The 26,158-nt window shown below is 39.4% G+C and overlaps 1 protein-coding gene across 1 annotated transcript in view; it reads right to left on the reverse strand.

Moving 5' to 3' along the window:
- Positions 1–26,158, reverse strand: part of LOC126235534 (Down syndrome cell adhesion molecule-like protein 1) — a 210,247-nt gene that overhangs the window by 39,291 nt on the left and 144,798 nt on the right. The window contains exon 11 of the mRNA XM_049944253.1: positions 12,907–13,092. Coding sequence (XP_049800210.1) covers positions 12,907–13,092 — 186 coding nt within the window. The remainder of the gene's footprint in view (positions 1–12,906; positions 13,093–26,158) is intronic.

Consider the following 26,158-nt stretch of genomic DNA (forward strand, 5'->3'; position numbering starts at 1 on the left):
CTCAATGGAGAGACGTCTACGGACGTTAAAGTGGCCTCTGGCGTGCCATAGGGGACTGTTATGAGATCATTGCTTTTCACGATATATATAAATGACCTAGTAGATAGTGTCGGAAGTTCCATGCGGCTTTTCGCGGATTATGCTGTGGTATACATAGAAGTTGCAGTATTAGAAAATTGTAGCGAAACGCAGGAAGATCTGCAGCGGATAGGCGCTTGGTGCAGGGAGTGGCAACTGACCCTTAACATAGACAGATGTAATACATTGCGAATACATAGAAAGAAGGATGCTTTATTAAATGATTATATGATAGCGGAACAAACACTGGTAGCAGTTACTTCTGTAAAATATCTGGGAGTATGCGTACGGAACGATTTGAAGTGGAATGATCATATAAAATTAATTGTTGGTAAGGCGGGTGCCAGGTTGAGATTGATTGATAGAGTCCTTAGAAAATGTAGTTCATCGACAAAGGAGGTGGCTTACAAAACACTCGTTCGACCTATACTTGAGTATTGCTCATCAGTGTGGGATCCGTACCAGGTCGGGTTGACGGAGGAGATAGAGAAGATCCAAAGAAGAGCGGCGCGTTTCGTCACAGGGTTATTTGGTAAGCGTGATAGCGTTACGGAGATGTTTAGCAAACTCAAGTGGCAGACTCTGCAAGAGAGGCGCTCTGCATCGCGGTGTAGCTTGCTGTCTAAGTTTCGAGAGGATGCGTTTCTGGATAAGGTATCGAATATATTGCTTCACCCTACTTATATCTCCCGAGGAGATCACAAATGTAAAATTAGAGACATTCGAGCGCGCACGAAGGCTTTCCGGCAGTCGTTCTTCCCGAGAACCATACGCCTCCGCCACACACCGTTGGGTCGCTTGCGGAGTATAAATGTAGATGTAGATGTGGACATTAACTCCCTCCCTTTGACAGAAGAACCCGTAAGGAGTTATATTTATCACTTAGGATAATTCACTCTCGACTTTATACATGTAATACTTTTAGAACCACAGGGCACACGATTCCCCCTACCATAACCTTGCATGGCTATAAGCATCAATTTAGCAAGTTCCAAAACTGCTCCTGGAGATTGTTTTCGCCTACAATACTTGCGGTCGATCTGTTTCCAGTAGAAGCAGAATGTAGGTACTTCAATTGACCATCACATTGACCAGGCCAGTATCTCCAGGCTGGAGATTAGTTCCCGTTCCGTTGGAAACTGGAAAACTGGCGCTGGCGTTCAAAATAGAGCTGTTCCATTTCGGACCAAAAATAAGAAAATTGACCTCATATTTTTAAGAACCAGTAACAGTTTCTACATTTGCCGATTACTGTTCAAGGAAACAACTTTCTTAAAGTTTTAAATGTTTATTAGTTACCGAATTAAAATTTGGTAAAGTTTGCCTTATTTTCCGAACTAGACAGTTTGTATACCGTGTAACTCCAGGACCTGATATCGGATTTTAGTGGACAACGATTCATTTTGAAGCTGATTGCCTGTTGTTGATGGAGGTATATACCAATACTACAACAATAATTAAAACAATTTTTAAAAACCTTCCTTTCATGTATTAAGCATAAACATAATTTTCCTGAAGATTAAATTTACATAGGCATCAACATTGATTTCAGTTTCAAGTTTAACTGAGAAGCTTCTCTAAAGTGTGGAAAAAATAATCAAATACGCCAATAAATATTTAACGCTCGTGCTGTACTTAAGTTGGGATGCCACTCAACATGGAAAGAAGATCTCGCAGCATGTGCTGCGTAATATGGCGTAGCGCACCCAGCGGGTTTTGCCGCTGTTCCTATTTATTTTTTATAAAGATCCCCACTGAAGACACCATAAAATAGTATAATAATGTTGGTAGAAAAAATATGGAACATGGTGAAAATTACATTAAACTTAAGTTATAAAATATTACGGTATCTTCGGTCGTTAAAAAAAAAAAAAAGAAAAAAAAGACGCACTTACTTAACCACAAATGCGATTTTCCAAAAAAATATTAACTTAACGTCTACTTTAGATGATAGAAAATTGAGCCCCCACAAAGAAACGTAAGGTTTCATGCTGTCCGAAGTGATATGAAACAGCTCAGCAGCCGATAGGTGCGACCCGAAACTAATAGTCCCTCCCTGATATCCATACAAAATTAACATTCCGTACTATAAATAAGGAAACCAGTAATGTAATTACTATTGTTGTAGGGTTCTTCAGTTCGTAGACTAACCTTATGCAGCGCCCCATGCCAGTCTGTTTTGCCCAAGTCTCTTCATTTTTGCGTAACTCTAGTAACCTACAGTTGAACTTCCTTACTGTCTTCGAGCCTTAGACTCCTTCTACAAGTGTACAAGTCTGCACTTCCCACGCTTCCTTCCATTGGCAAACTGACGATTTCTCAGAAAGTGCCCGATAAAGTGATCCCTTCTTTTAATCAGGTTGTAGCTTCATCCAAAAAGCAAGTCGAATCGAAGAAAGAAAGAAAGCTAACAGGTTTATTGATTTTGATCAAAGAAAAAAAAGAGAGAAAATCTACAAACGTTTCACTTGCAACTGTATCGAAAAACACACTAATCCTCCAAACAATAACTGCATTAAATGTGTAAGGTGCGAGGAGTTGTGTTACGAATCCTGTCTTCGTTATTTAGATTCTAGACACATTATTCGTGACTTCTGTTTAATAGTCTTTCTTCTAGAAGAAATACTTTCACGAGGTTTTACATTTTTTTACACTGTTTGGTTCCAAGGCCGCGGAAATTTACATTAATCAAATGGGAATACTTTCATAGGGTTTTGTATTTTTAAACACTGTTTTGCTCAAAAGCCGCGGAGTTGTTCATAAATTCAAATTCTTTGTTAAGAGTAACTATTACATGCTGAGGAAGAAGGTACAGTATACAGATGTATACTCAAAAGTAAATAATGAAGAAGCAATTAACGGCATAAATGTTTTTCTCATTTTAGCAATAATGCACAAATTTACTCCATTATTTCGTCACAGTTGCATAAGACTGTCCATTAGCATTACTGTTTTTGTTAACTCCGCCTTACAGTTTCAATTTTAGATGTTTCTTTTGTTCTCTCTTTTCAGATAGTGAGAAGTCAGGCAAAATGCCAGGTTAATGTGTCACTTGAATTCGTTAAGCTTCTTTCAGTACGTCGCTAATCAAAGAATAAGCGCGCAGTGTTGCCCGACTTCATTTTTCTGCCCAAAATGTTGCCCAGCAAGAACAAAACATGAACAAACGCGGCGTGGATTAAAATTAGAAATGTCTGATTTCGCGAGGCTGGACCATACGAAAAACGAACATGTAAGAGGGCGACAGCAGTAACCAACAAATTAAGAGAAACATGCTTTAGGTGGCATGGCCACGTCACCACGAGCGGCGATAAATTCACGAAAACAACAACCGGCCGCCATTTTGCCGAGGAGCAGAGGCGGTTTATCAATGTACCACATGCTTACGGTCATCACACTGTCAGCGGCACCCAGTTACAGGCACATTTCCCACCTTTCCGAGGAAATTAAACGTAGCAGGTTCAACTGCACATAATAATACTGTTCAGAATTACGTGCGCATGATTGCTCAGCACCTTTAGAACACCGGAAATAACAGGCCAGTGACGTAAAATTACGTTTATTTTCGTACGTCAGAGGAATACAACCGACGTAATTATATTTCATTAAACCACACTTTACGTATTACTAATTTGCACTAGAGTTTTGCTTATATGCACAGTTCTATTGCGATCTGCTATGCGTTTCTAGAAATTTGAGCCAAAATATTATCAAAAGATGTTATTTGCCGTACATTAGAAACTAAACTCGTCTAAATATCGATGTTGCAATTTGCGCACCAGCTGAGCGTAACAGTAGAACAACCAGAACACTTTTTAGAAGTCAAGAAATACTGTGTCGACCTAAGTGTCTCGATGCATGGCGTTCAGGTTGTCGTGCGAAAGAAGTTCAAGTTGGGTTTCACATGGACATTGTCTTCAGAATCCATGCTGGCTGACATGAAGGGGTCATTCTGTTCGGGATACCTCATTACGTTTAAGCTCAGACTACGTTCTAACGTTCCACGAAAGATGGGTGACAGGATAAGAGGCTAATATTTTTTGGATCACTTCTGTTCGCCTTCTTGTACACAGATGTGACCGGCGTTGTTTTGGATCAGTGAGCATAGTTTCTTGTTGAAGGGTGCTAATGCAGCTGTGGTTCAGTTGAAGAAGAAATGACACCTCTAATAAGGGCAGTCACAAAAGTTGGAAAGGAAAACATAGGTGAAAGGAAGGTAATTGTAAAGAAGAAGTACTTCAGTTGATCGACGAAAAGAAGGAAGTACGAAAATGATCGGAGAAATTCAGATAAACAGAAACACAAGTCAATTAGGAATGAAATAAATAGAAAGTGCAGGGCAGCTCAGACGAAGTGCCTGCATGAAAAATGCGAATAAATCTAAAAGGAAATGATTTTCGGAAGCTCAGCGTAGAGAAAAGACAAAACAACCTTCGTTGAAATTAAAAGCAAAAGCGGTAAAATTAAGTGTGCAATGGAAATTCCGCTGTTACGTGCAAAGTAGAGAGCAGATGGATGAAAGAGTACCTTAAAGGCCTCAATGAGGGGGAGGACGTCTATTGAAGTGATGAAAGTAGAACAGGAAGAGATAGGAGATTCAGTCTTAGAATCACCATTTAAAAAAGCTTTGGGAGACTTAAGAACAAATAAGGCAGAGGGAATACATAACATCCCATCAGAATCTCCGAAATCGTTGGCGGAACTGGCGGCACAACAATTATTCAATTGTCTAGAATGTATGGGACTGACGTTATAGCATCAGAATTTCGGAAAAACATCATTTGTACAATTCCGAAGATACTATGAGCCGACAGGTGCGAGAATTATTGTACAATCATCTTAACGGCTCATGCTTGCACGTTGCTGACAAGGACAATATACAGAAGAACGGAAAAAACGGAGGATCTATTATGTTAACTGAATCCTCCGTGGGTTGTTGGTAGAACAATATTATAATAAATGACAGGCACTAGTTTGCTTTTGTTCAACAGTATTACTGGCAGTGTGTTAACCGGTTTACAGCTTACAAGGCCATCTTCAGACATTTACTGAGTATTGTCACCAAAGAAGTTACAATGTTTGTAAACAACATTGGAAGAGAAGTTACACGCCTATATTGAAGCAGAAACAGATGATAAGTAACATCTTTGATAGTGTGGTGCTAATGCAATGAAAAAGTAAAAAATTGAACAGAAAATAAATAAAAACGGAACAGACGGGAAAAAAACGTCAACACAAAATAGGAACAGCATGCTTACATAACAGTTTATATTAATAAACAAAACTAATAAAATAAAATTAGTACTTGACAAGGTATAAAACATGGAGAGTGATACACAAACCAATTAAAAGAAGAAACAATGATAAATGTAACTACAGAATATATAACGAACTAAATAAGATGAACAGAAATGAATAAATGCAGGAAAATGGAGGAATGTGGAGGAACATGCAGTAAATGCAATCTATGAGAGTGTGGCGGTATTTCATTTTAAAAGGTAAAAAGGCTGAACAATACACAACTACAAAAGGAGCAAACAGGAAAAACTTAACATTATATTCAAAACAGTGACTATGTAACAGTTTGCATTAAATAAAAGAACCAAGTAAAGTAAAAACAGTATTTGATGAGATAACTACGAGAGGTATTAAACATGGAAAGTAATACAAGTACCAGTTAAAGGAAAGCCTTAACAATTGAAACTACAGTCTATATGGAATACATAGAAAACTTCAATAAAATAAAAGAACTTAATGAATATAGAAAAATGGGAAAATGTAGGAACAGACAGTGTGGGAAGTAATGAAAAACAGAGATGATTGTATGAAATTAAGGAGAGGGAGAAGTGTTGAGCTGTGTGTTGTCATTTAGGATTAGATCTGGAATGTGAGCTAAATGTTTGTTAATTTCCAGGGCTTCCAACAGGTTGAGATGACGGCCTTTGTGTGGTAAGTGAAGATTACGGGACACTGGTCGGTAGCTGTGACCCTCACTCAGTACATACTCAGCAAATGCGGAGTCAGAATTCTGCAACCTCCAGCTACGTTCATGTTCAGCCAGCCCAGTTGTTAGCAAATATTTTTATTTATTTACTGTTCAACTTTTTACTTTTTCATTGCATTACCACCAAACTGTCAAAGATGTTACTTAGTGTATGTTTCTGCTTCAATCTAAACGCGTAACTTCTCTTCTAATGTTGTTTACAAACATTGTAACTTCTTTTGTGACAATACTCAGTAAATGTCTGAAGATGGTCTTGTAAGCCATAAACTGGTTAACACAATACAAGTAATACTGTAGAACAAAAGAAAACTAGTGATTTTCATTTACTAAGGATTTATCAGATGAAGTTTGGCTTCAGGAAAGGTTAAGGCACCAGAGAGGTAGTTCTCACCTTGCGGTTGATAACGGAAACAAGACTAAACAAAAACCATGACGCATTCACAGGATTTCCCCAGCTGGAAAAAAACGTTCGACAGTCAATAATGTAAAACAGTGAAAGATTCTGGGAAAAATAGGGATAAGATATAGAGAAAGACGGGGAATATACAATATGTATAAGAACCAAGAGGAAACGCAAGACTGGAAGACCAAGAACGAATTGCACGGATTAACAAACGTGTAGGACAGGGATGTAGTCTTCCGACCCTACTGTTCGGTCTATACATCGAAGACGCAATGACGGAAAGAAAAGAAAGATTCAAGAGTGAGACTAAAATTCAAGGTGAAAGGATGTCAGTGAGATAATATTGCTATCCTCAGTGAAAGTGAAGAAGAATTACATGATCTGCTGAATAGAATGACCAGCCTAACCTGTACAGAACATATCCACAGTCTGTACACGTTAGACTGTTCATTCTATTCAGAGTAAACTGAAGAAAGACGAAAGTAATGAGAAGTAGCAGAAATGAGAACAGCGAGAAACTTAAGAACAGGATAGGCGATCACGAAATAGACGAAGTTAAGGAATTCTGCTACGTAGGGAGCAAAATAACACATGATAGAAGGACCAAGGAGGACATAAAAAAGCAGAATACCGCTGGCAAAAAGGATATTCCTAGCCAAGAGGAACCTACTAATATCAAACATAGGTCTCAATTTGAGGAAATCACTTCTAAGAATATACGTTTGGAGCACAATATGGTAGTGAGACATGCGATATGGGAAAACTGGAACAGAAGAGAATCGAAGCATTCGAGATGAGATGCTACAAAGAATGTTGAAAATTAGGTTGACTGATACGGTAAGAAATGAGTAGGTTCTCCGCACAATCTGCGAGGAAAGCAATACATGGGAAACACAAGAAGAAGAAACAGGATGACAGGACATCTTTAAAGACAGCAGGAAATAACTTACACGGTACAACAGGGAACTACAGAGGGTAGCAACTGTAGAAGAAGGCAGAGTTTGGGACACATAAAAAATTTTTACATCCCTAACGACTGTCAATTACCCACTTACTATTGAGGTAAACTGCTTTGTACCTAAACGGCGAACATATTTCAGTAACATAAGCAAAGTTAATTTGTTTATATTGTTATCATGAATATGTGATTCTTCGCGCTTTCCCGGTGGATATGTTGTAAATGGTCTTCATGGGTTTGCCACCGGATCACGTTGTGCAAATTCCACAATATTTCCTCGGAGCAACTGTCCGACATCTGCAGACACCTGAAGATGAAACTTCCTGGGAGATTAAAACTCTGTGTCGGGCCGAGACTCGAACTCGGGATCTTTGCCGACACAGAGTTTTAATCTGCCAGGACGTTTCATATCAGCGCACACACCGCTTCAGAGTGAAAACCTCATTCTGGACCTACCTAAAGATGTCTGAGTTGCTCCGAGGAAATATTGTGGAATTTGCATAACGTGATGCGGCGGCAAACCCGTGAAGACTATTTACAGCATGAATATGAATGCCACATTTTTACTCAGAGATCTTAAAATTATATGAAGTGATTAAATCCGGGGTATCCAACGAGATATAAAATATAGCTAGAAAATATTCACAACAAATTTGTTCATATTCGAATAATCTTAGGTTCATACTGAAAACTAAAAAAGGGGCCTTTAAAAACTCAGAATGATTGAGAAAATCATACTGAATATCAGTAAAAATAATCAAGAACAAATTTTATATTAATGTGTGCCGAAGTGGATGAACAGAGTAGGGAATAAACTTTAAAAACTGTCATTCAACACTTATGACGCTTTGTTCCACATACAGAACTTCAAAGCTGATGTTGTTAATGGATTTATCGCTTACGTTCATGGTTTGTATTTTTTAACGTAGACTGGCATACCATTAATAAAATTGAACATAATGTCTTTTGTAAGCCATGATTTGTGGATTGATCAGGTTAGGTGTAAGACAGGACCAGTATACAACTAGTTGCATGTGGAAAATCGCTCAAAACCATCCTCAAATTGGCCAGTCCCCGTCTGTCCGCTTTGCCACAGCACTGATCAGGCATGCTATCTGATATGCAGAATTCGAAGCTCTGTGACAGCACGTGACCCTTTGTTCCAAGCCACAGAGCAGAGAAGATCCCAATTAGTGGGTGGACATCTTCTCGATCTTGAAATTTCAAACTATTTTTCTTTTCTACTAGCAGATAAGTTGGTATTTTCTGTTTTCGACTAACATATTCTGTGGAATCCACTACAACAGCTCTATCCCGTAAGGGCAAATTTAGGATCACCAAGCAAATACGATCCTCATTGTAGTCAGACAGAACAGTGAATCACTGTTATGACTGCTGTGCAGCAAAGGGAGGGGAAAGGGGTGTCGTCGTGGGAACTGTGTAGGGATGACGGACAGATACAGTGCAGGTATCCGCGCGCTCTTATATAAGAACGGCCTGTTTCTGCACTCTGATAAAGGCTGTGCGAAAAAGTGACGGAAAAGGACTGAAGACACGGAGGCGTAGCGCCGTATACCGATCCTGCCTTTGGAGGCGGTTAAGTGGGAGATGTGTCTCAGAGCTGGACAGTGACATATGGTGACGCGAGACTGGACGCGCACGTACAGTAGTTTATGTATCAGCCGATAGAGGACAATATTGGATAGAGGGACTGTGATTTTAGTTTCGATTGTGACCACTAGAGTGCACTAAAGTAATAGAATGTTTTCCGTAAACTGTTGTAGTATTTTCATAGAGTGTTATTATGTCTTTTTGTGTATGTAAAATGTTATAAATTTGTTTTAGCAGTACGAATGATGCGTGAGTGTGGTTTAATGTTAATATGAAGATAATTGTTTAACGAGTTATGTAGTGGGATTTAGTGTGGGAACATTTCGAAGAATTATTGATGTGGACAAAGCGGATTTTTGTAGAGTAGATTTGTAAAGTAAGCTTATGGTAAAGGGAAAGTTAATTCAGGTATAAATAACAATAGTAAATAACTCTATGCATAAACAAAACTTCTGCATATTAGATAATTACGTCGGTAAAAAGTGCAGTCGTGTGGTTTACTATTTTGCGATTGGTTATTGATGAAAAAGCGCGGATTGACGCGGGAGAATGATGTTTTGCTATTGGCTGTTGAGTAAACTGACAAATAGTAAAGCAATATTATTCGCGCGCCTTCCTCTGCTGGTAGAGAAGATTTAGAGTATTCTAGAGAAGAGTCAGAGCCTAGCCATGAAACAGTTCGGACGTGTGTAGTAGTAGTCCCGATGGAAATGATAAGTTGCCGGATCTAGCAGTGTTTCATACATCAAAAGTGTGGTAAAGTGACGGCATAATTATTCCGATGGGCGTGGAGAAATTTCGGAATTTTTAAGTGTATTTTGTGACGAGAAAAGATATATATTCCGCGTGGCGTATTGAGCAGGACGGTGGCTAGAAACTGTGACTGCCTTTGGTACCGACAGACTTACTATTTGGCGAGCATTCTCAATAAAAAACAATCAGTATTTTTGTAGCTATTACGTTTTCGGAAAATGCATCACCATAAACTTGCTAACGTGAGTGAAAGGGATTGTGAGTAACTGTGTTAAGACTAGCACGGGCTTGGCATTGATACTTGTTCACCTTAGTTTCAGAATATATTAATTGAGGACAAAATTTCCAACCTTTTATTTATTGACAAAACTTTCTCCAGAAACGTAGATTAGTGACTTTAATTGCAGCCTGGTTCACGTCGAAGTACAGTAGGTTTCACTCGGCTTCCCTACTGATGAAATGCTGAGACAATGTTCACTGGTAGGTGCAGGTTCGTCGTGAAGGAACGGAAGGAACCGCGCCGCCGCAACACGATAACAGCACGGTTCTGTCAAGATTCTCACCCATCTTGACTGCAGAACAGCATCGAAACCGCTGCCGCACCAACGAATCGGCAGACTATCAAAGGTATATAGGGTGATTCCGTGATGGTGTTACAGACTGTCGGAGATTATGGAGAGGGGTAAATGTATCCATTTGAGGTCAGTGACCTTGGTCTGGAAACGACCGAGTCTAAAGTTATAAGCGAAAATCGTACTTACACCTCTGAGAGTGGAATACATATACCGGTACTATTGTTGCTAACTTGTAAGACTGTAGAATAGCCAATTTTCAGACATGGCAGTGCGGACCAAAACAAGAAAAAAAATCTGTGGTAAACATGGGCTCAATAATGCATACCTTAAGAGCTATGGGCACTTGTTCAGCAGAAGATGTGTGTTTCACAGTATCGAAGATAAACAACTGCTCATACAGGGTGTTTCAAAAATGACCGGTATATTTGAAACGGCAATAAAAACTAAACGAGCAGCGATAGAAATACACCGTTTGTTCCAATATGCTTGGGACAACAGTACATTTTCAGGCAGACAAACTTTCGAAATTACAGTAGTTACAATTTTCAACAACAGATGGCGCTGCGGTCTGGGAAACTCTATAGTACGATATTTTCCACATATCCACCATGTGTAGCAATAATATGGCGTAGTCTCTGAATGAAATTACCCGAAACCTTTGACAACGTGTCTGGCGGAATGGCTTCACATGCAGATGAGATGTACTGCTTCAGCTGTTCAATTGTTTCTGGATTCTGGCGGTACACCTGGTCTTTCAAGTGTCCCCACAGAAAGAAGTCACAGGGGTTCATGTCTGGCGAATGGGGAGGCCAATCCACGCCGCCTCCTGTATGTTTCGGATAGCCCAAAGCAATCACACGATCATCGAAATATTCATTCAGGAAATTAAAGACGTCGGCCGTGCGATGTGGCCGGGCACCATCTTGCATAAACCACGAGGTGTTCGCAGTGTCGTCTAAGGCAGTTTGTACCGCCACAAATTCAGGAAGAATGTCCAGATAGCGTGATGCAGTAATCGTTTCGGATCTGAAAAATGGGCCAATGATTCCTTTGCAAGAAATGGCGGCCCAGACCAGTACTTTTTGAGGATGCAGGGACGATGGGACTGCAACATGGGGCTTTTCGGTTCCCCATATGCGCCAGTGCCGTTTATTGACGAAGCCGTCCAGGTAAAAATAAGCTTCGTCAGTAAACCAAATGCTGCCCACATGCATATCGCCGTCATCAATCCTGTGCACTATATCGTTAGCGAATGTCTCTCGTGCAGCAATGGTAGCGGCGCTGAGGGGTTGCCGCGTTTCAATTTTGTATGGATAGAGGTGTAAACTCTGGCGCATGAGACGATACGTGGACGTTGGCGTCATTTGGACCGCAGCTGCAACACGGCGAACGGAAACCCGAGGCCGCTGTTGGATCACCTGCTGCACTAGCTGCGCGTTGCCCTCTGTGGTTGCCGTACGCGGTCGCCCTACCTTTCCAGCACGTTCATCCGTCACGTTCCCAGTCCGTTGAAATTTTTCAAACAGATCCTTTATTGTATCGCTTTTCGGTCCTTTGGTTACATTAAACCTCCGTTGAAAACTTCGTATTGTTGCAACAACACTGTGTTCTAGGCGGTGGAATTCCAACACCAGAAAAATCCTCTGTTCTAAGGAAGAAACCATGTTGTCTACAGCACACTTGCACGTTGTGAACAGCACACGCTTACAGCAGAAAGACGACGTACAGAATGGCGCACCCACAGACTGCGTTGTCTTCTATATCTTTCACATCACCTGCAGCGCCATCTGTTGTTGAAATTTGTAACTACTGTAATTTCGAAAGTTTGTCCGCCTGAAAATGTGCTGTTGTCCCAAGCATATTGCAACAAACGGTGTATTTCTATCGCTGCTCGTTTAGTTTTTATTGCCGTTTCAAATATACCGGTCATTTTTGAAACACCCTGTAGTTCTTAAGGTACTCATTTTAGAGCCCATGTTTACCAGAAATTTTTTCCTTGTTCTGGTCCATACTGCCACGTCTGAAAGTTGCCTACCGTACAGTCTTACAATTTTGCAACATCAGTACCGGTACATGTATTCCAATGTCAGGGGGTATCAGTACGATTTTCACATATAACTTTCGACTTAGCCTGTTACCTCAAATTGATACATTTATCCTTGTCCGTCATACCTGAAAATTTGTAAGATGACACGGAACCACCCCGTATAGTGAGTGCTAAAGTAACAATATTTACCGACGCCCTCAGCATTATTTAACCTGCAGTTTACTAGATTCGTAAACAATCATTGCTAGCAGTTGGTGAGAAATCTGTTATCAACAAAAGTCTGTATCTCCAGATTTTAGGAGGGGGCAAGTACCTCACTTGCCTGCCATACCCTATCGCAGTCTCCTTCTGAACGCCAGTGCACTGACTCTATCACTCCTCTGTGAGAATTAAACTTGGGTGTCTTAAAACGGAATTGAACACAACAAGCGGACCGTGTATTAATGCTGGACTCAAGATAGGAGGGAAGACGCTCACCTGTTCCGAGAGTCCGTACGGTAGCGGTGGGGGTGGCAGCCCCGCGACCCTCCTGGTTGAACGCCTGCAGGTACAGCTGGTACCTGGTGCCACACTGCAGCTCGCCCAGGGTCCAGTTCCTGTCCTCTGCCGGCAGTCTCACCTGCTCCCACTCTCCAAACTCCTTCTTGTAGAACAGGTAATGTCCTGTGTGCAGAATGAAGACATAACAGTTTTTAAAATTACTGCCCACTGAACATCAGTTGACAAAGTTGTTTTATTATCCGTGACAGACCCCTGTGACAACATAATTGTCTGTTCAGTTTATGGATGTCCACCTTATTGGACGGACGAGGGACTTCTGTTGATGACATATATAAGAAAAGTACCACCGTAGCTGTATCTTGAGAACGTCTTTATTTTATCACAGTTCTAGTTTCGGCTCCATGGAGACAATACGGTTTAGTGTATAGACTCCTGATGAAAGCTACCCCACGTGTGCTAGTACCAGTAAATGCGCCGTGGAAATCAAATACTCTTTTGGCATGGTAAGGTCTGAGGATGGCAGTAATGTGTGATAAAATGAAGACGCTCTCAAGATACAGCTGTGGTTGTACTTTTTCTCCTATAATTGTCTGTCTTTATTGCTATGAAATTTTTTATTTTTAAAAAATTATATATCTTTACGCGTTTCTATCACCACTATCATCAGATATCAGAACAAATGTAGAAATTATATTTCTACAAGTATTACAATAATACATTTATATAATAAAACGAAAATGGACCACCTTTAGAATCACAATCTGTTCAGTTATGCAGTTTAGTGCTGTTTAGTGATGTAGTCTACGTTAAGTAGCAATCAGAGGCCGGTAGGTCACGTTAAAATTCAAATCAAAGTGGCTCTGAGCACTATGGGACTTAACTTCTGAGGTCGTCTAACTAACTTAAGGACGTCACACACCTCTATGTCCGAGGCAGGATTCGAACCTGCGACCGTAGCGGTCGTGCGGTTCCAGACTGAAGCGCCTAGAACCGCATGGCCACTGAAGCCGGAAAAATTCAAATCGTCGTCAATAAATCAAGTATATAGCCATTTCACAAAAATAGTATATAATAACAATGAAATGTACAATTCTGATACAAGAAACAGTTTAACGTATGGCTTAAAAAATACAAGGCAGATCATAAAGTACTGTTTCCCTGTACTGGTGGAGTACTGGCTATTCTTCGTGTTTTACTGTTCCTGTTTATACTTACATATCGATAAAACGAATGCCGCGCTAGACTGACCTGAGATCCCTCTATCTAATAGGCACGTAAGTTTCCTGCCAAAAATCATATTCTTTGTAAGGGGAAACAGACCGTCGCTTTCCGTTGACAGCGGGAATCGCATGAAACATCTGATCAGGAGTACATGTTTCGGTCGACTCCATCTATACATTGCAGAAACGAAATCGTAAGTATCTGGTGAAAGACCAGACGAAATTCGCCTGACGAGTCTTAGGAGGGACCCCCTGTAGATGTAGTCATTTAATACTTGGCGTAAAGTATTTTGGTAATTGGTTGCCATTATTTCTAGAAATTCTAATTATTCAGTGTTCGCGTAAAAAAAAAAAATTAGGGCATCATAGGACGCTCATGTCCACCAAGTTGGTTAATTTCTTCTTGTTTTCACTTTGTAAGTAGGCTGTTTAGGTTTTTTTATTGGTAACGCCACCTCTGTATGAAAATCACTGGCTGTGCTGTGTGCAGTCTGTGGCTGCTTTGCATTGTTGTAATACTCGCCATTGTAGTGTTAGGCAGCTGGCTGTGAACAGCGCGTAGCGTTGGGCAGTTGGAGGTGAGCCGCCAGCAGTGGTGGATGTGGGGAGAGAGATGGCGGAGTTTTGAAATTTGTCATGAACTGCTATATTTATATATGATGATATCAAGGTAAATACATTGTTTGTTCTCTATTAACATCTTTCATTTGCTAACTATCCCTATCAGTAGTTAGTGCCTTCAGTAGTTTGAATCTTTTATTTAGCTGGCAGTAGTGGCGCTCGCTGTATTGCAGTAGCTTGAGTAGCGAAGATTTTTGTGAGGTAAGTGATTTGTGAAAGGTATAGTTTAATGTTAGTCAGGGCCATTCTTTTGTAGGGAATTTTGAAAGTCAGATTGCGTTGCGCTAAAAAATATTGTGTATCAGGTTAAGCACAGTCGTGTATAAATGTTCAAAGGGGACGTTTCATATGTCGACCCTTAGCCTAGGATACCTCACTGGAATCTTCTGATTTTTTTCTTGTAGTTTGTGTAATTAGTGTAGCTTTTGTTTATTGCTAGCGCGTAATTGTAGAGAGAATTTCCTTTGTAATTGTAGTTTTTCATTGTTGTACAGTAAAACAGTTGTGGCATGCATGTAGATTTGCACCAAGTATTTCGCAGCTGCGCTTGCAATTAACTAGATATTATTTTCAGTGTTATGTTAATGTGTTCTCTTATTTTTTGATCTTCAAATTGTGTTTTTCTGTGTTGTCGCGTGAAATACTGTGACAATAATGGCGTGTGAAAAACGTAATACTAGGCTCCAAAGTAAACTGAGAAATGACAGTGAAAATGAAAGCAGTGTGTTAGCGCCACCGAGTAATGAATTAACTGATGTTCAAAGTAGTAATTTGGTAACTGTGCATAGGGAAATGGAGCGGGCGGCAAACAATGGCGTGGACAGTGAAACAATTAGTGAAGAGGGAAGCATTATCGATCGATCGGTCGGCAACAGCTCGCCTCAGGAATCCGAAATGACAGGACACAATTTTGCAAATACTGTAGATTCAGGTTTTGGGTCCTCACCGTTTTCTCAAATAAGTCAAGACACATTTTCTGCTTGTCAAAATGTGAATGTTGCCGGTGCAACTTCACTGCCGAAAAGCACTGAGGAACGTGTTTCAGACACCAGTGCATTGTTATTACAGTTAATGCAACAAATGGGACAAAGGTTACAAAAGTTAGACACAACGCTTGAACAAAATCAGAAACAAATGGAACAAAATCAGAGACAAACACAGCAAAAGCTACAAAAGTTAGACACAGTGGAACAAAATCTTCAAAAGTTAGACACAATGGAACAACACCAGAGACAAACACAGCAACAGTTAGACGCAATGGAACAAAATCTTCACACCACACTTGAACAAACACGTGAAGATTTAACTACTGAGTTACATAAAATCGAATCGAAATGTCAAAAAGTCTGTAACGACGTAAAAACACAAATTTGTGAGCATTTTCAACCTATTTTTTCGCGGCATGAAAATGCATTACAGAATCACGAAGCAGCCATAAAAGAACTGCAAACTATTGTTCATGAAAATCATGAGACCTTGCAAGCTAAATTTGACTCAGTTGCATCTACCGATTCGGTTACGCAACTTGCAAAATCTCAGGAAAACTTAAAGGACACAGTAGATACTCTGAAACTTGGTTCAGAAAAACACACTGAGGAAATAAGTACACTATCGGAGAAAGTAGCCGAACTTTCGGATCAGTTCACTAATTTATCTACGAAGGTAGATGATAATCTGAATGACACAAAACCGGTAGTCTTTAATGACACAGAAGAGAGCGAACAAATTAGGAAACTGAAACAAAATCTGAATCAACACCAAAGAGAAATCCGGGAAGTACAAGATCAGCTGACACAGGTAATACAAGAATTACGTATTTCAGAGGACACTCGCGCCCCAATACGGGATGAGGGACTTAGAAATACGGAAAAGCCGCAAAATAATAACACAGGGCATTTCGGAAGTTATGAAAGAAATTGGCAATGTGCACCGAATTTTGAGATGGAACGGCCGAAACGACCTAACAATGACCGATATGCGACTCGCCGACATGATGATTTTGACTATAAGCTGTTCATTACTACACGTAAATTCAAAACATTTAAGAATTCTGGCAACGACATTCATCCACAAGCATGGCTCCATCAATTCTCTCATTGTTTTCCTCCCAACTGGTCATTAGAACACAGATTAGAATTTATGTGTGGGTACTTAGAGAATGAACCAGCTGTAAGAATGCGATCGGTCATTCACGATTGTCACAGTGAAGGAGAATTTTACCATGCCTTCCTCTCAGCATATTGGTCTCAAGCTACACAAGACCGAGCAAAACATAGCATCATGATGATGAAACACTTTGAACAATCTGAATTTTCCAGTCTTGTCAAATATTTTGAAGACATGTTGCATAGGAATCAGTATCTTTCAAACCCATACAGCCCCTCAGAACTCATCCGCATTTGCTTAATCAAATTACCTGAATATTTACGACATATTATTTTGGCAGGACGTTGCAAAGACGACATTGACGCTTTTCAGGGACTGTTACAAGAACTGGAAATTGACACTGACAATCGCGGAACGCAGGAGCACAACAATTACAGATCACATCCGTCGCAATTCCGCGATGAAAGAAATAATAACTGGACACGACAAGGCTATTCTCACAACACATATCGTGACCAAAACAGACACCACCCGTATGACAACCGTTGGCAGAGTAGTAATAATTACAGGGAAAGATCACCTCTCCGTGGTAGTGACTATCACAGAGACAATCAGAGAAACAGACAATTTGGGAACCAAAATAATTATTATCAAGGGAGACAGAATAACTTTAGACGCAACGGTCCAGCGCGCAGTTACGATTCAGGGAGAAATTCTCCACCACTTAACCGACAAGAAAGAAACTACAGGAACTACCGACATGACGGCAGACGATGGGATCGTAACGACAGACCTGAATTGCATCAGAACTGGCGGGATTTAAACAGGGCAGGGCCCTCTCGTCACGGTGAATTTGTAGAAGTTAGGTCTCCAAATCCCAATAACGACGCGCGCCAACAAAGAGACAATAGGCAATGACTCACACCGCTGGCAGCAACAAAACGCACTTGTGAAACTGATGACGCAGCTACCGTAGCTAGTATTTACGTAAAAATGGAAGACATTAGGGACATCTTACTCCAGGAACACGACGTAAAACTTAACAACATTGAATATCCTGTGATTCACATTACTGTAAATGACGTAAAATTTACGGCAGTACTTGACTCTGGCAGTCCCATCTCAGTAATTAGTGAAACAGCTTTTAACAAATGCAACAAATGGAACGATTGCCCCACACTTCCGTTACGTAAGATTAAATTACAAGGTGCAATCTTTGGAAAAAGTGTAGATGTACGCAAACAAACCAATTTAGAATTCTTTTGCCAAAGCCACAGCTTTTCTATGAACTTTCTTATTGTTCCATTATTGTCGACGGAAATTATATTGGGAGTAGACTTTTTGAATGAATACAAAGCAATCTTAAACTTTCATGATGCTGAAATAAGTTTAGAGAAAGAAGGTAAGTCAATAGCTTTGAAATTTGAAGATTGGCTCTCAAACCATGACGAGGAAATTAATCGGCTTTACCTTCTGTTAGACAACAGTTCGGAGTTTTCTACGGAACTAGACACTAACAATCACTCTGCAAGTACGGACAGGGATGATATCGACGACATATTTGATACTAATGAGTTAATTCAAAATAAAATTCAAACAATTGAGAACTGTAATGACATTGATAGGCAGGACCTTTTTGAGATTTTACTAGCACATTCCAGAGTTTTACTCACAAAACAGGAACAATCAAGGGATTTCAATACCAATTTCGTGTTCGTGAGCATACGAAATTTTGTGTTAGACCATATGTAATTCCAGCACATTATAGGGACCGTGTTAGAACAGAAATACAATCTATGCTTGACGAGGGCATTATTGAGCCTGCAGTAAGCTCATACAACAATCCATTACATGTTGTTGAGAAGAAAAATGGATCGATCAGGCTTGTCTTGGATTTGAGACAAATCAATACTATCATTATTCCTGAAACAGACAGGCCGCAAACATTGGAAGAACTTCTTCAAAATTTTAATGGTGTAAAAGTGTTGTCTTCCATTGATCTCAGATCCAGCTTTTATCAGATCGAACTTCATCCAGAATGTAGAAAATACACAGCTTTCCTTTGTTTCGGTGTTTGTTATCAGTTTCGGAAACTTCCCTTTGGTTTGAACATTTCTTCAGCAGCATTCATTCGCGGGCTAAATTCCATATTACCTGAGTTCTTAAAACGTCACATCACCTTATATGTGGACGATATTCTAATAGCAGAAGCTTCATGGGAACAACATAATTGCATCCTCAACAGTTTGTTACGTATTTTTGCAGAATCTGGAATTACAGTTAACTTGGAAAAGTCTGAATTCGGTAGGTCAAAGGTGAGGTTTTTGGGACATATTACTTCTTCTGAAGGCATTCAGCCGGATCCTGAAAAGTTAGAAGCAATCAGAGCCATTCCAGTTCCATCCACAAAAAGACAAGTCCGCAGTTTTCTGGGTCTCGTAAATTTTTACCGTCGTTTTCTGAATATGCAAATTCTTGTTACACCAAAACTTTGTTCTCTCACTGGAAAAAACACTATTTGGAACTGGGACGAACAAGCACAATTGGAATTCAATTCTTTGAAAGAATCGCTTCTTAACGCGCCAATACTAGCTCATCCAGATCTGTCACAAGATTTCTGCCTTAGCACGGATTCTTCTAAAGTCGGACTTGGTGCCCATTTATTTCAAGAAGCCATAGAAAATGACACTACTGTTCAGAAAACCATTGCTTTTGCTAGCCGAGTGCTAACAAAATCTGAAAAAAATTATTCCGTTACTGAATTAGAAGCTTTAGCTATCGTTTGGGCATTTAACAAATTCCGTTTCTTTCTTTCTGGTAAGCACGTAAAAGTATACAGTGATCATCGTGCATTACAATTTCTTATGTCTTCAAAATTAAATCATGACAGGTTAAAACGTTGGGCATTGTTTCTGCAAGAATTCCGCTTCACAATAGTCTACATTCCCGGCAAGGAGAACATTGTTGCGGACGCACTGTCACGCGCACCAGCTGGGCTTGAGAAAAGCAACATAGAAGGTAACCTCGAGAAAAATTTCAGTATTCTTTACATTCAGAAAGTCGCCTTTGAAAACTTCATCACCACATCTATAAAGGACATTGCTCATGAACAAGATAAAGATCCGATTTGGAAAGACATCAAAAGCAAATGGCATGAAAAGACACACACACAGATTCGGCATTATTATCTGGTTAGAAACAACATACTGTTCAAACGCTGCACTGTTGATGACAAGCTATGGGTACTTTGCATTCCTGACGATTTTGTTAATAAGCTCATTTGGTACATTCATTTCAGCTACGCACATTTTGGTCCACGAAAATGTTATCATATTCTTCGAACGACTTGTTATTTTAACAATATGGAAAAGAGAATTCGAAGAGTCTTGTCTATTTGTAAACTTTGTCAAAAGGCGAAACTATCTACTATCTCACATCGTGCTCCGTTGTTTCCTATCATTCCTTCTAAATTAAAAGAATTTGCTGCAGTTGATCTATTGGGACCCCTTGTCAGAACATCGAATGGATTTTCGTACGTTCTAGTTGCTGTTGAACTTACTTCCAAATTTGTTTCTTTCACTCCGTTACGTAAAGCCACTGGACGATCCTTATCCAACGCCTTTGTTAAAAATTTCTTACGTGAAGTTGGCCACGTTGCTAAAGTCATTTCGGAAAACGGACCGCAATTCAGATCTGCTGTTTGGTCACGCATGTTTCGCAACCATAAAATCAAACCTGTTTTTATTTCATTGTACTCACCACATTGTAACCCCTCCGAACGGATTATGAAAGAAATCAATAAGCTTTGCAGACTTTATTGTCACAGAAAGCATCAGCATTGGGACAGATATTTACACTTATTTCAAAACGTGCTGAATGAAATGCCTCATGATTCCACTGCTTTACCACCTACTCTTGTACTAAAGAATGAAGAACCACCGAACAGAATCAGAGAGCTTGTACCTTTCCCGAATACACGTAAACTTCGACACAAAGATATAATTGATTTGGCTCTTAAAAATATAAAATCTGCAGCAGACAAAAGGAGAAAACTACACGGTAAAGCAAATGCAAAGGAATTGTATATTGGTCAGAAAGTTCTCATTAAAGCTCATTCATTGTCACATAAGAAGAAACACTTGAGTCACAAATTCTTTCTAGTTTACAATGGACCTTACAGAATCCGACGTATACCACATGATAATTGCGTTGAAGTTGAAACTCTGCGTACTAGGAAGAGTAAAGGTTTACACCACATTTCACACGTAAAACCGTTTATTGAGAGATAATGTGCTTTTTTAACCTGAGATTTAATGCAACATTTTGGTTCACTTGAAAATACATTCTGGATTTAAAGTACTTTCTGTGAGATACCAGATGACACCGTGGTTAGTTTATGTGACAGCTACACGATTTTATCACGACGCTACTAATGAGTGACAGTTTACAATGTTGCTGTTGCAGTGTTTCTGTTTTATATCTGCACAGTTTTTCTGTATTGTTCTGGAAAGTAAAACATGTTTTAGTAGTAACTTTTGTGGTATAGCAACAATGAGACAGCCTTTTTCGTGGCACAACAATACGTTACTGTACAGTACTTTCTTCATCACGCCAATAAGCGTAATAACTACGATATCTATACACAAAGCATTTCACTTTTGTTTATCATGAGGTAAGTACATTGACTTCTGCAGAACTTAGCTTTCGGAGGACGATAACTACGACACTTCCACAGAATTATCTTACAGCAAGACGCACATTTAGCGCTACAGGACACGCATTTGAGAGATTAATTTTGTACTTATGCCATTTATTTTTCAAGATTTTTGAATTACAAAGAAAGTTTTGCATGATACATTTCATTCCATTGCTGTAATCTGTAACACCTGAGGGTATAATTACATTAATCCTCAGGGGGGTGCACGCTCACTTTGTGTACCATGTGTTTGGCAAGCACGAGGAGCCCTAGCTAATATGGTATTTGCTTATACAACTTTACACATCGGTACCATATTTCTCTAACACACAAATTACACAGCTATCTGATCATTTAACTGAGAGAGACAAATATCAATTTTACTACATCAGTGACAGATGTTTACGTAATTACACAGTTGGATAACTTCACACTTATGAAATTGTATTTTGTCAGTACTTTGTGAACTCTTCATATTTTTTCGGAACCATTGTGATGCTATGAGAGCTTTGAATGATGTATTTGGTATGGGACCATGATTTTAAAGTACGTTTGAGGCAGATGACACTTTTGACATGAGCAGAGAATTTTTTTAGGTTTTGAAATTATTGGAGGAAGCTACGACGATTTTGAGATTTGACTGAGGTGTTATGATGTTATTTTTACGACGACGATGTGTATTATGCTGCTGAGGTATGTTTATGGTCAAGAAGCTGATGCTATATGAGGAATTTGATTATGCTACATATTTCATATAATGAAATATTAAAGAAGCGTCGACGAATATATAGCTGTGTAATAAGGTAAGGAGTAATGAATAGAAGGTAGGGACTCTGACTGGTGAAAAAGGATGTTGTAAACCGAGAATTGTACTTTAAGAGTTATGAAATGTGTGTAAATGCGTGAATGTATCACAATGCTGGCGAAAATTTTTTGGACACTGTTATATTCATACGATTTTGTTTCTACAGATTTGTAACGCAAATTCTTGACCTATGAAATTTTTATATGAGACTGTCGCTGTAGCGAAAACTGCTGTCGTAAATATTTCGTTAAGAAAGGTAAGTGGCCGTGAAGTAATTCGTTGTGAGCGGCCAGGTGTGTCAGACGCCTGGAGAAAAAGCCATTATTGCGAGCCCTTTTCAGCGGCACAGGTAAAAAAAAAAGGGAGGCCATTATCCTCGCTATTGACGTTCCTTTGTAGAGAGCATCGCAAAAACGACACGGTCGAACTTGAAAACATATGTTGACACTGTGGAGCTCTTAATTTATGATATTTACAGAAATGCCTAATGAAATGACGAGAAATATTTTTACATCTGCACACCTGATTATGACAAGCGTCTTTCTACGAGAGTTGAGAGATTTTCTGTACTACCTTATGAAATGCCCTATGGCTAATGAATGATGTTTCATGCCTTCCTTTGTACATATTTACTCATTTTGTTTAATATCTAGTTTCTAGCTGCACTGCAGCATTGGTTAAAATAAAATTTTATAGATGTACTAATATAAATATTTTCTGTCTACAGATCGAGTAAATAATAATTTTTTCAAAAAAAATGAGGGAGCACAAAAAGACATTTACCCTCACAGGAACTGCAATCATAGTTTTCTTTTCAAGTACTTGTTAATTTCTTTTGTAGAATAAATTGTGATGCATCACTCTAGTGTTAAGATGTGACATAGGTATTAGACATGGCCATTTTTAGTGTAATACTTTTTCTGCTTGAACTTTTTCATGTTTAGGTATAAGTTATGCTGTTTGCCAGGCATAGTGCTACTGAATTTTAATTTGTGTTACTCTGCTAAGCCAGATTTATTTTTCTTGTTTGCTGCACATTGCCTTATATTAGTCGTAATATTGCAATTGCTTCGCTAATTTCTTAAATGCTGCTTCCTTTGCAAATCTGCACTTTTTTGTCATTGCTGTTTGCGTTAATTGTTTTATGTGCTGCTGCATTGCCTCGTCCCTTAGTTTAGCATCTGAGCTCAGTAGATTTAAGTTAGCTTAAGAGGGGGTAGACTATATAAGAAACTAGTTGTGATGAATGGAAAGAAATGCATTGAAGGTATATGAAAACGTTTTGGGCCAAAATGAGCATTGTACAATGATCCGTAATTATTTTGATAGAAATATGAACAGAGTAGAGAAAGCAGGTATTGATAGGACTTTTTGGAAATAATGAGGAACGAAGGGAGATCTCCGAGAAGTAAAGAAAGTTTTGTTTGCAAAATACTGCAGTAAAAGAAACCCTGTCCTTTCCTTGTGTTATCCCACTATGTGTTTGTGTACGCATGTGTATTTGTTTTCTTCCTGTCTCTGTGTACTGTTTCATAGAATTTTTTTTTTCTCTTCTAATACTAAGCTACATTCACTATGATGAGGAATACTGTTATCCTCAAATATAATTTGCATTTATAATATGTAATTTTCTTTGTAAAGATGTTTACACATTATTAATTCTGTTCTGTTTCAATTCTCATATGTGAAATTAATGTTTCGAAAACTATTCTCATTATTTTATTTATCTACTTTTCTCATAATTCCTGTAACTAATGTATATGTTTATTTCTATTCTTTTGTAAAGCCCCTATTACCGCAAATGTTATTTGTATTGTTATGTTCTTTACTGATGTGTTTTGTACGTTGTTATTGTATTCTTATGTTATAAAATTGTAATTGACAGCAGTTCATCAAATTAAGTAACTTGTAAGTTACATTTCACTGCACACGTTTCTATTGGTCATAGTATATGGACAATATGTGAGAAGTAGGGACTGTTAGTGTTTGCACATGTGTTAATAATTCAGCAAGGGACTAGATAACAGCATTGCTGGTTCTAAGGACAATTCTAAAAACTTTGTGAGTGCACAAGTGGTGGTTTATGGACTTGCTATATTGTCCGCAAGATTCTTCGATGGTGATTGTGCACCTGCACAATTGCAACAGATGGCTGCTGGCCGTCTCTACAAGGACTACAGTGGGTCTGCGTCTTTGCTGACTCACCAGTACCATTATTTCTACAAGGACTGCAGTGGGTCTGCACCTCTGGTGGCCCACCAATACCGTAATCTCTACCAGGACTACAGTGGGTCTGCTCTGTGATGACCTACCCACCAATACTCTTCAAAACGTCGACTGACTCCGCTGTGGGTTTGCTCTGTTGTGGCCCATGACGTGTCTGCATGTCGAGAGTCAGCACTATCTTTCCATTGGAAGGACAACGCTACTTCTTCAAGATTGCATGGAAATCCACTACTTCCGTGTGCATTTTCTTTTCCTACTCAGACTTTGAGAAAAACACTGCAATGTGATGAATGATCAGGACTGTCTTTATGGACTGTGAGAAAATTTTAGCTTTTGACCAACATTGTATCAATAAGTGTGTACATTTGATTTCTTTGTTATTGTAATTATAAAATTTTTTTTTCAAATCTGTAGTGGCCACTGTCCAACACAATTTGTAAAATTTTTTGTGGGGAGCATGGGGCTATGTAAGTAGGCTGTTTAGGTTTTTTTATTGGTAACGCCACCTCTGTATGAAAATCACTGGCCGTGCTGTGTGCAGTCTGTGGCTGCTTTGCATTGTTGTAATACTCGCCATTGTAGTGTTAGGCAGCTGGCTGTGAACAGCGCGTAGCGTTGGGCAGTTGGAGGTGAGCCGCCAGCAGTGGTGGATGTGGGGAGAGAGATGGCGGAGTTTTGAAATTTGTCATGAACTGCTATATTTATATATGATGATATCAAGGTAAATGCATTGTTTGTTCTCTATTAACATCTTTCATTTGCTAACTATCCCTATCAGTAGTTAATGCCTTCAGTAGTTTGAATCTTTTATTTAGCTGGCAGTAGTGGCGCTCGCTGTATTGCAGTAGCTTGAGTAGCGAAGATTTTTGTGAGGTAAGTGATTTGTGAAAGGTATAGTTTAATGTTAGTCAGGGCCATTCTTTTGTAGGGAATTTTGAAAGTCAGATTGCGTTGCGCTAAAAAATATTGTGTATCAGGTTAAGCACAGTCGTGTATAAATGTTCAAAGGGGACTTTTCAACTTAACGTTTCTTACCAGCTAAAAAAATGCTTCTGCAGCGAATACTCTCGTCTTTAAATGGTTCTTCACAGAAAAGTGGGGGACCAGCTGGCTCAGTCCTAATTCTGCCTTTCTTACCAAAGGTTTTGGCATCCGAAATATTCTGTTTTAACACAGAACGTTCTAAATCCTTTTACCCAGTCTCTCTTTGTAGTGAGGCCTTCATATTCAGTATCTCCCTCACTTTTTCTGCCATTGGCACTTTCCCTGTCTGTCTCTCCCACTGTCAGTGTCTTCATCCTTTTCTCCCGCTCTTCCTTACCACTGTCTCCTCCTCTATAATTTTCACTACCTCTCTCTCCCAATGCCATTATCTTTGTCCAGTTCTTTTTCTCTCACATCGCTACTCTTTCTTTCTCGCTTATAGTCTGTTGTCTTCTCTACAGTTACTGTTCTCTCCTCTCCTCACATGTCCTTGGAGATGGTTTGCTCGGGTTTTGCCCCTATACTGGGAAACTTTGACGCGTGGGTACAGGGAATGGGAGAAATGGGAAA

This window comes from Schistocerca nitens, chromosome 2 (assembly GCF_023898315.1).
Source record: "Schistocerca nitens isolate TAMUIC-IGC-003100 chromosome 2, iqSchNite1.1, whole genome shotgun sequence".
In the NCBI taxonomy this organism is placed as follows: Eukaryota; Metazoa; Arthropoda; class Insecta; order Orthoptera; family Acrididae; genus Schistocerca; species Schistocerca nitens.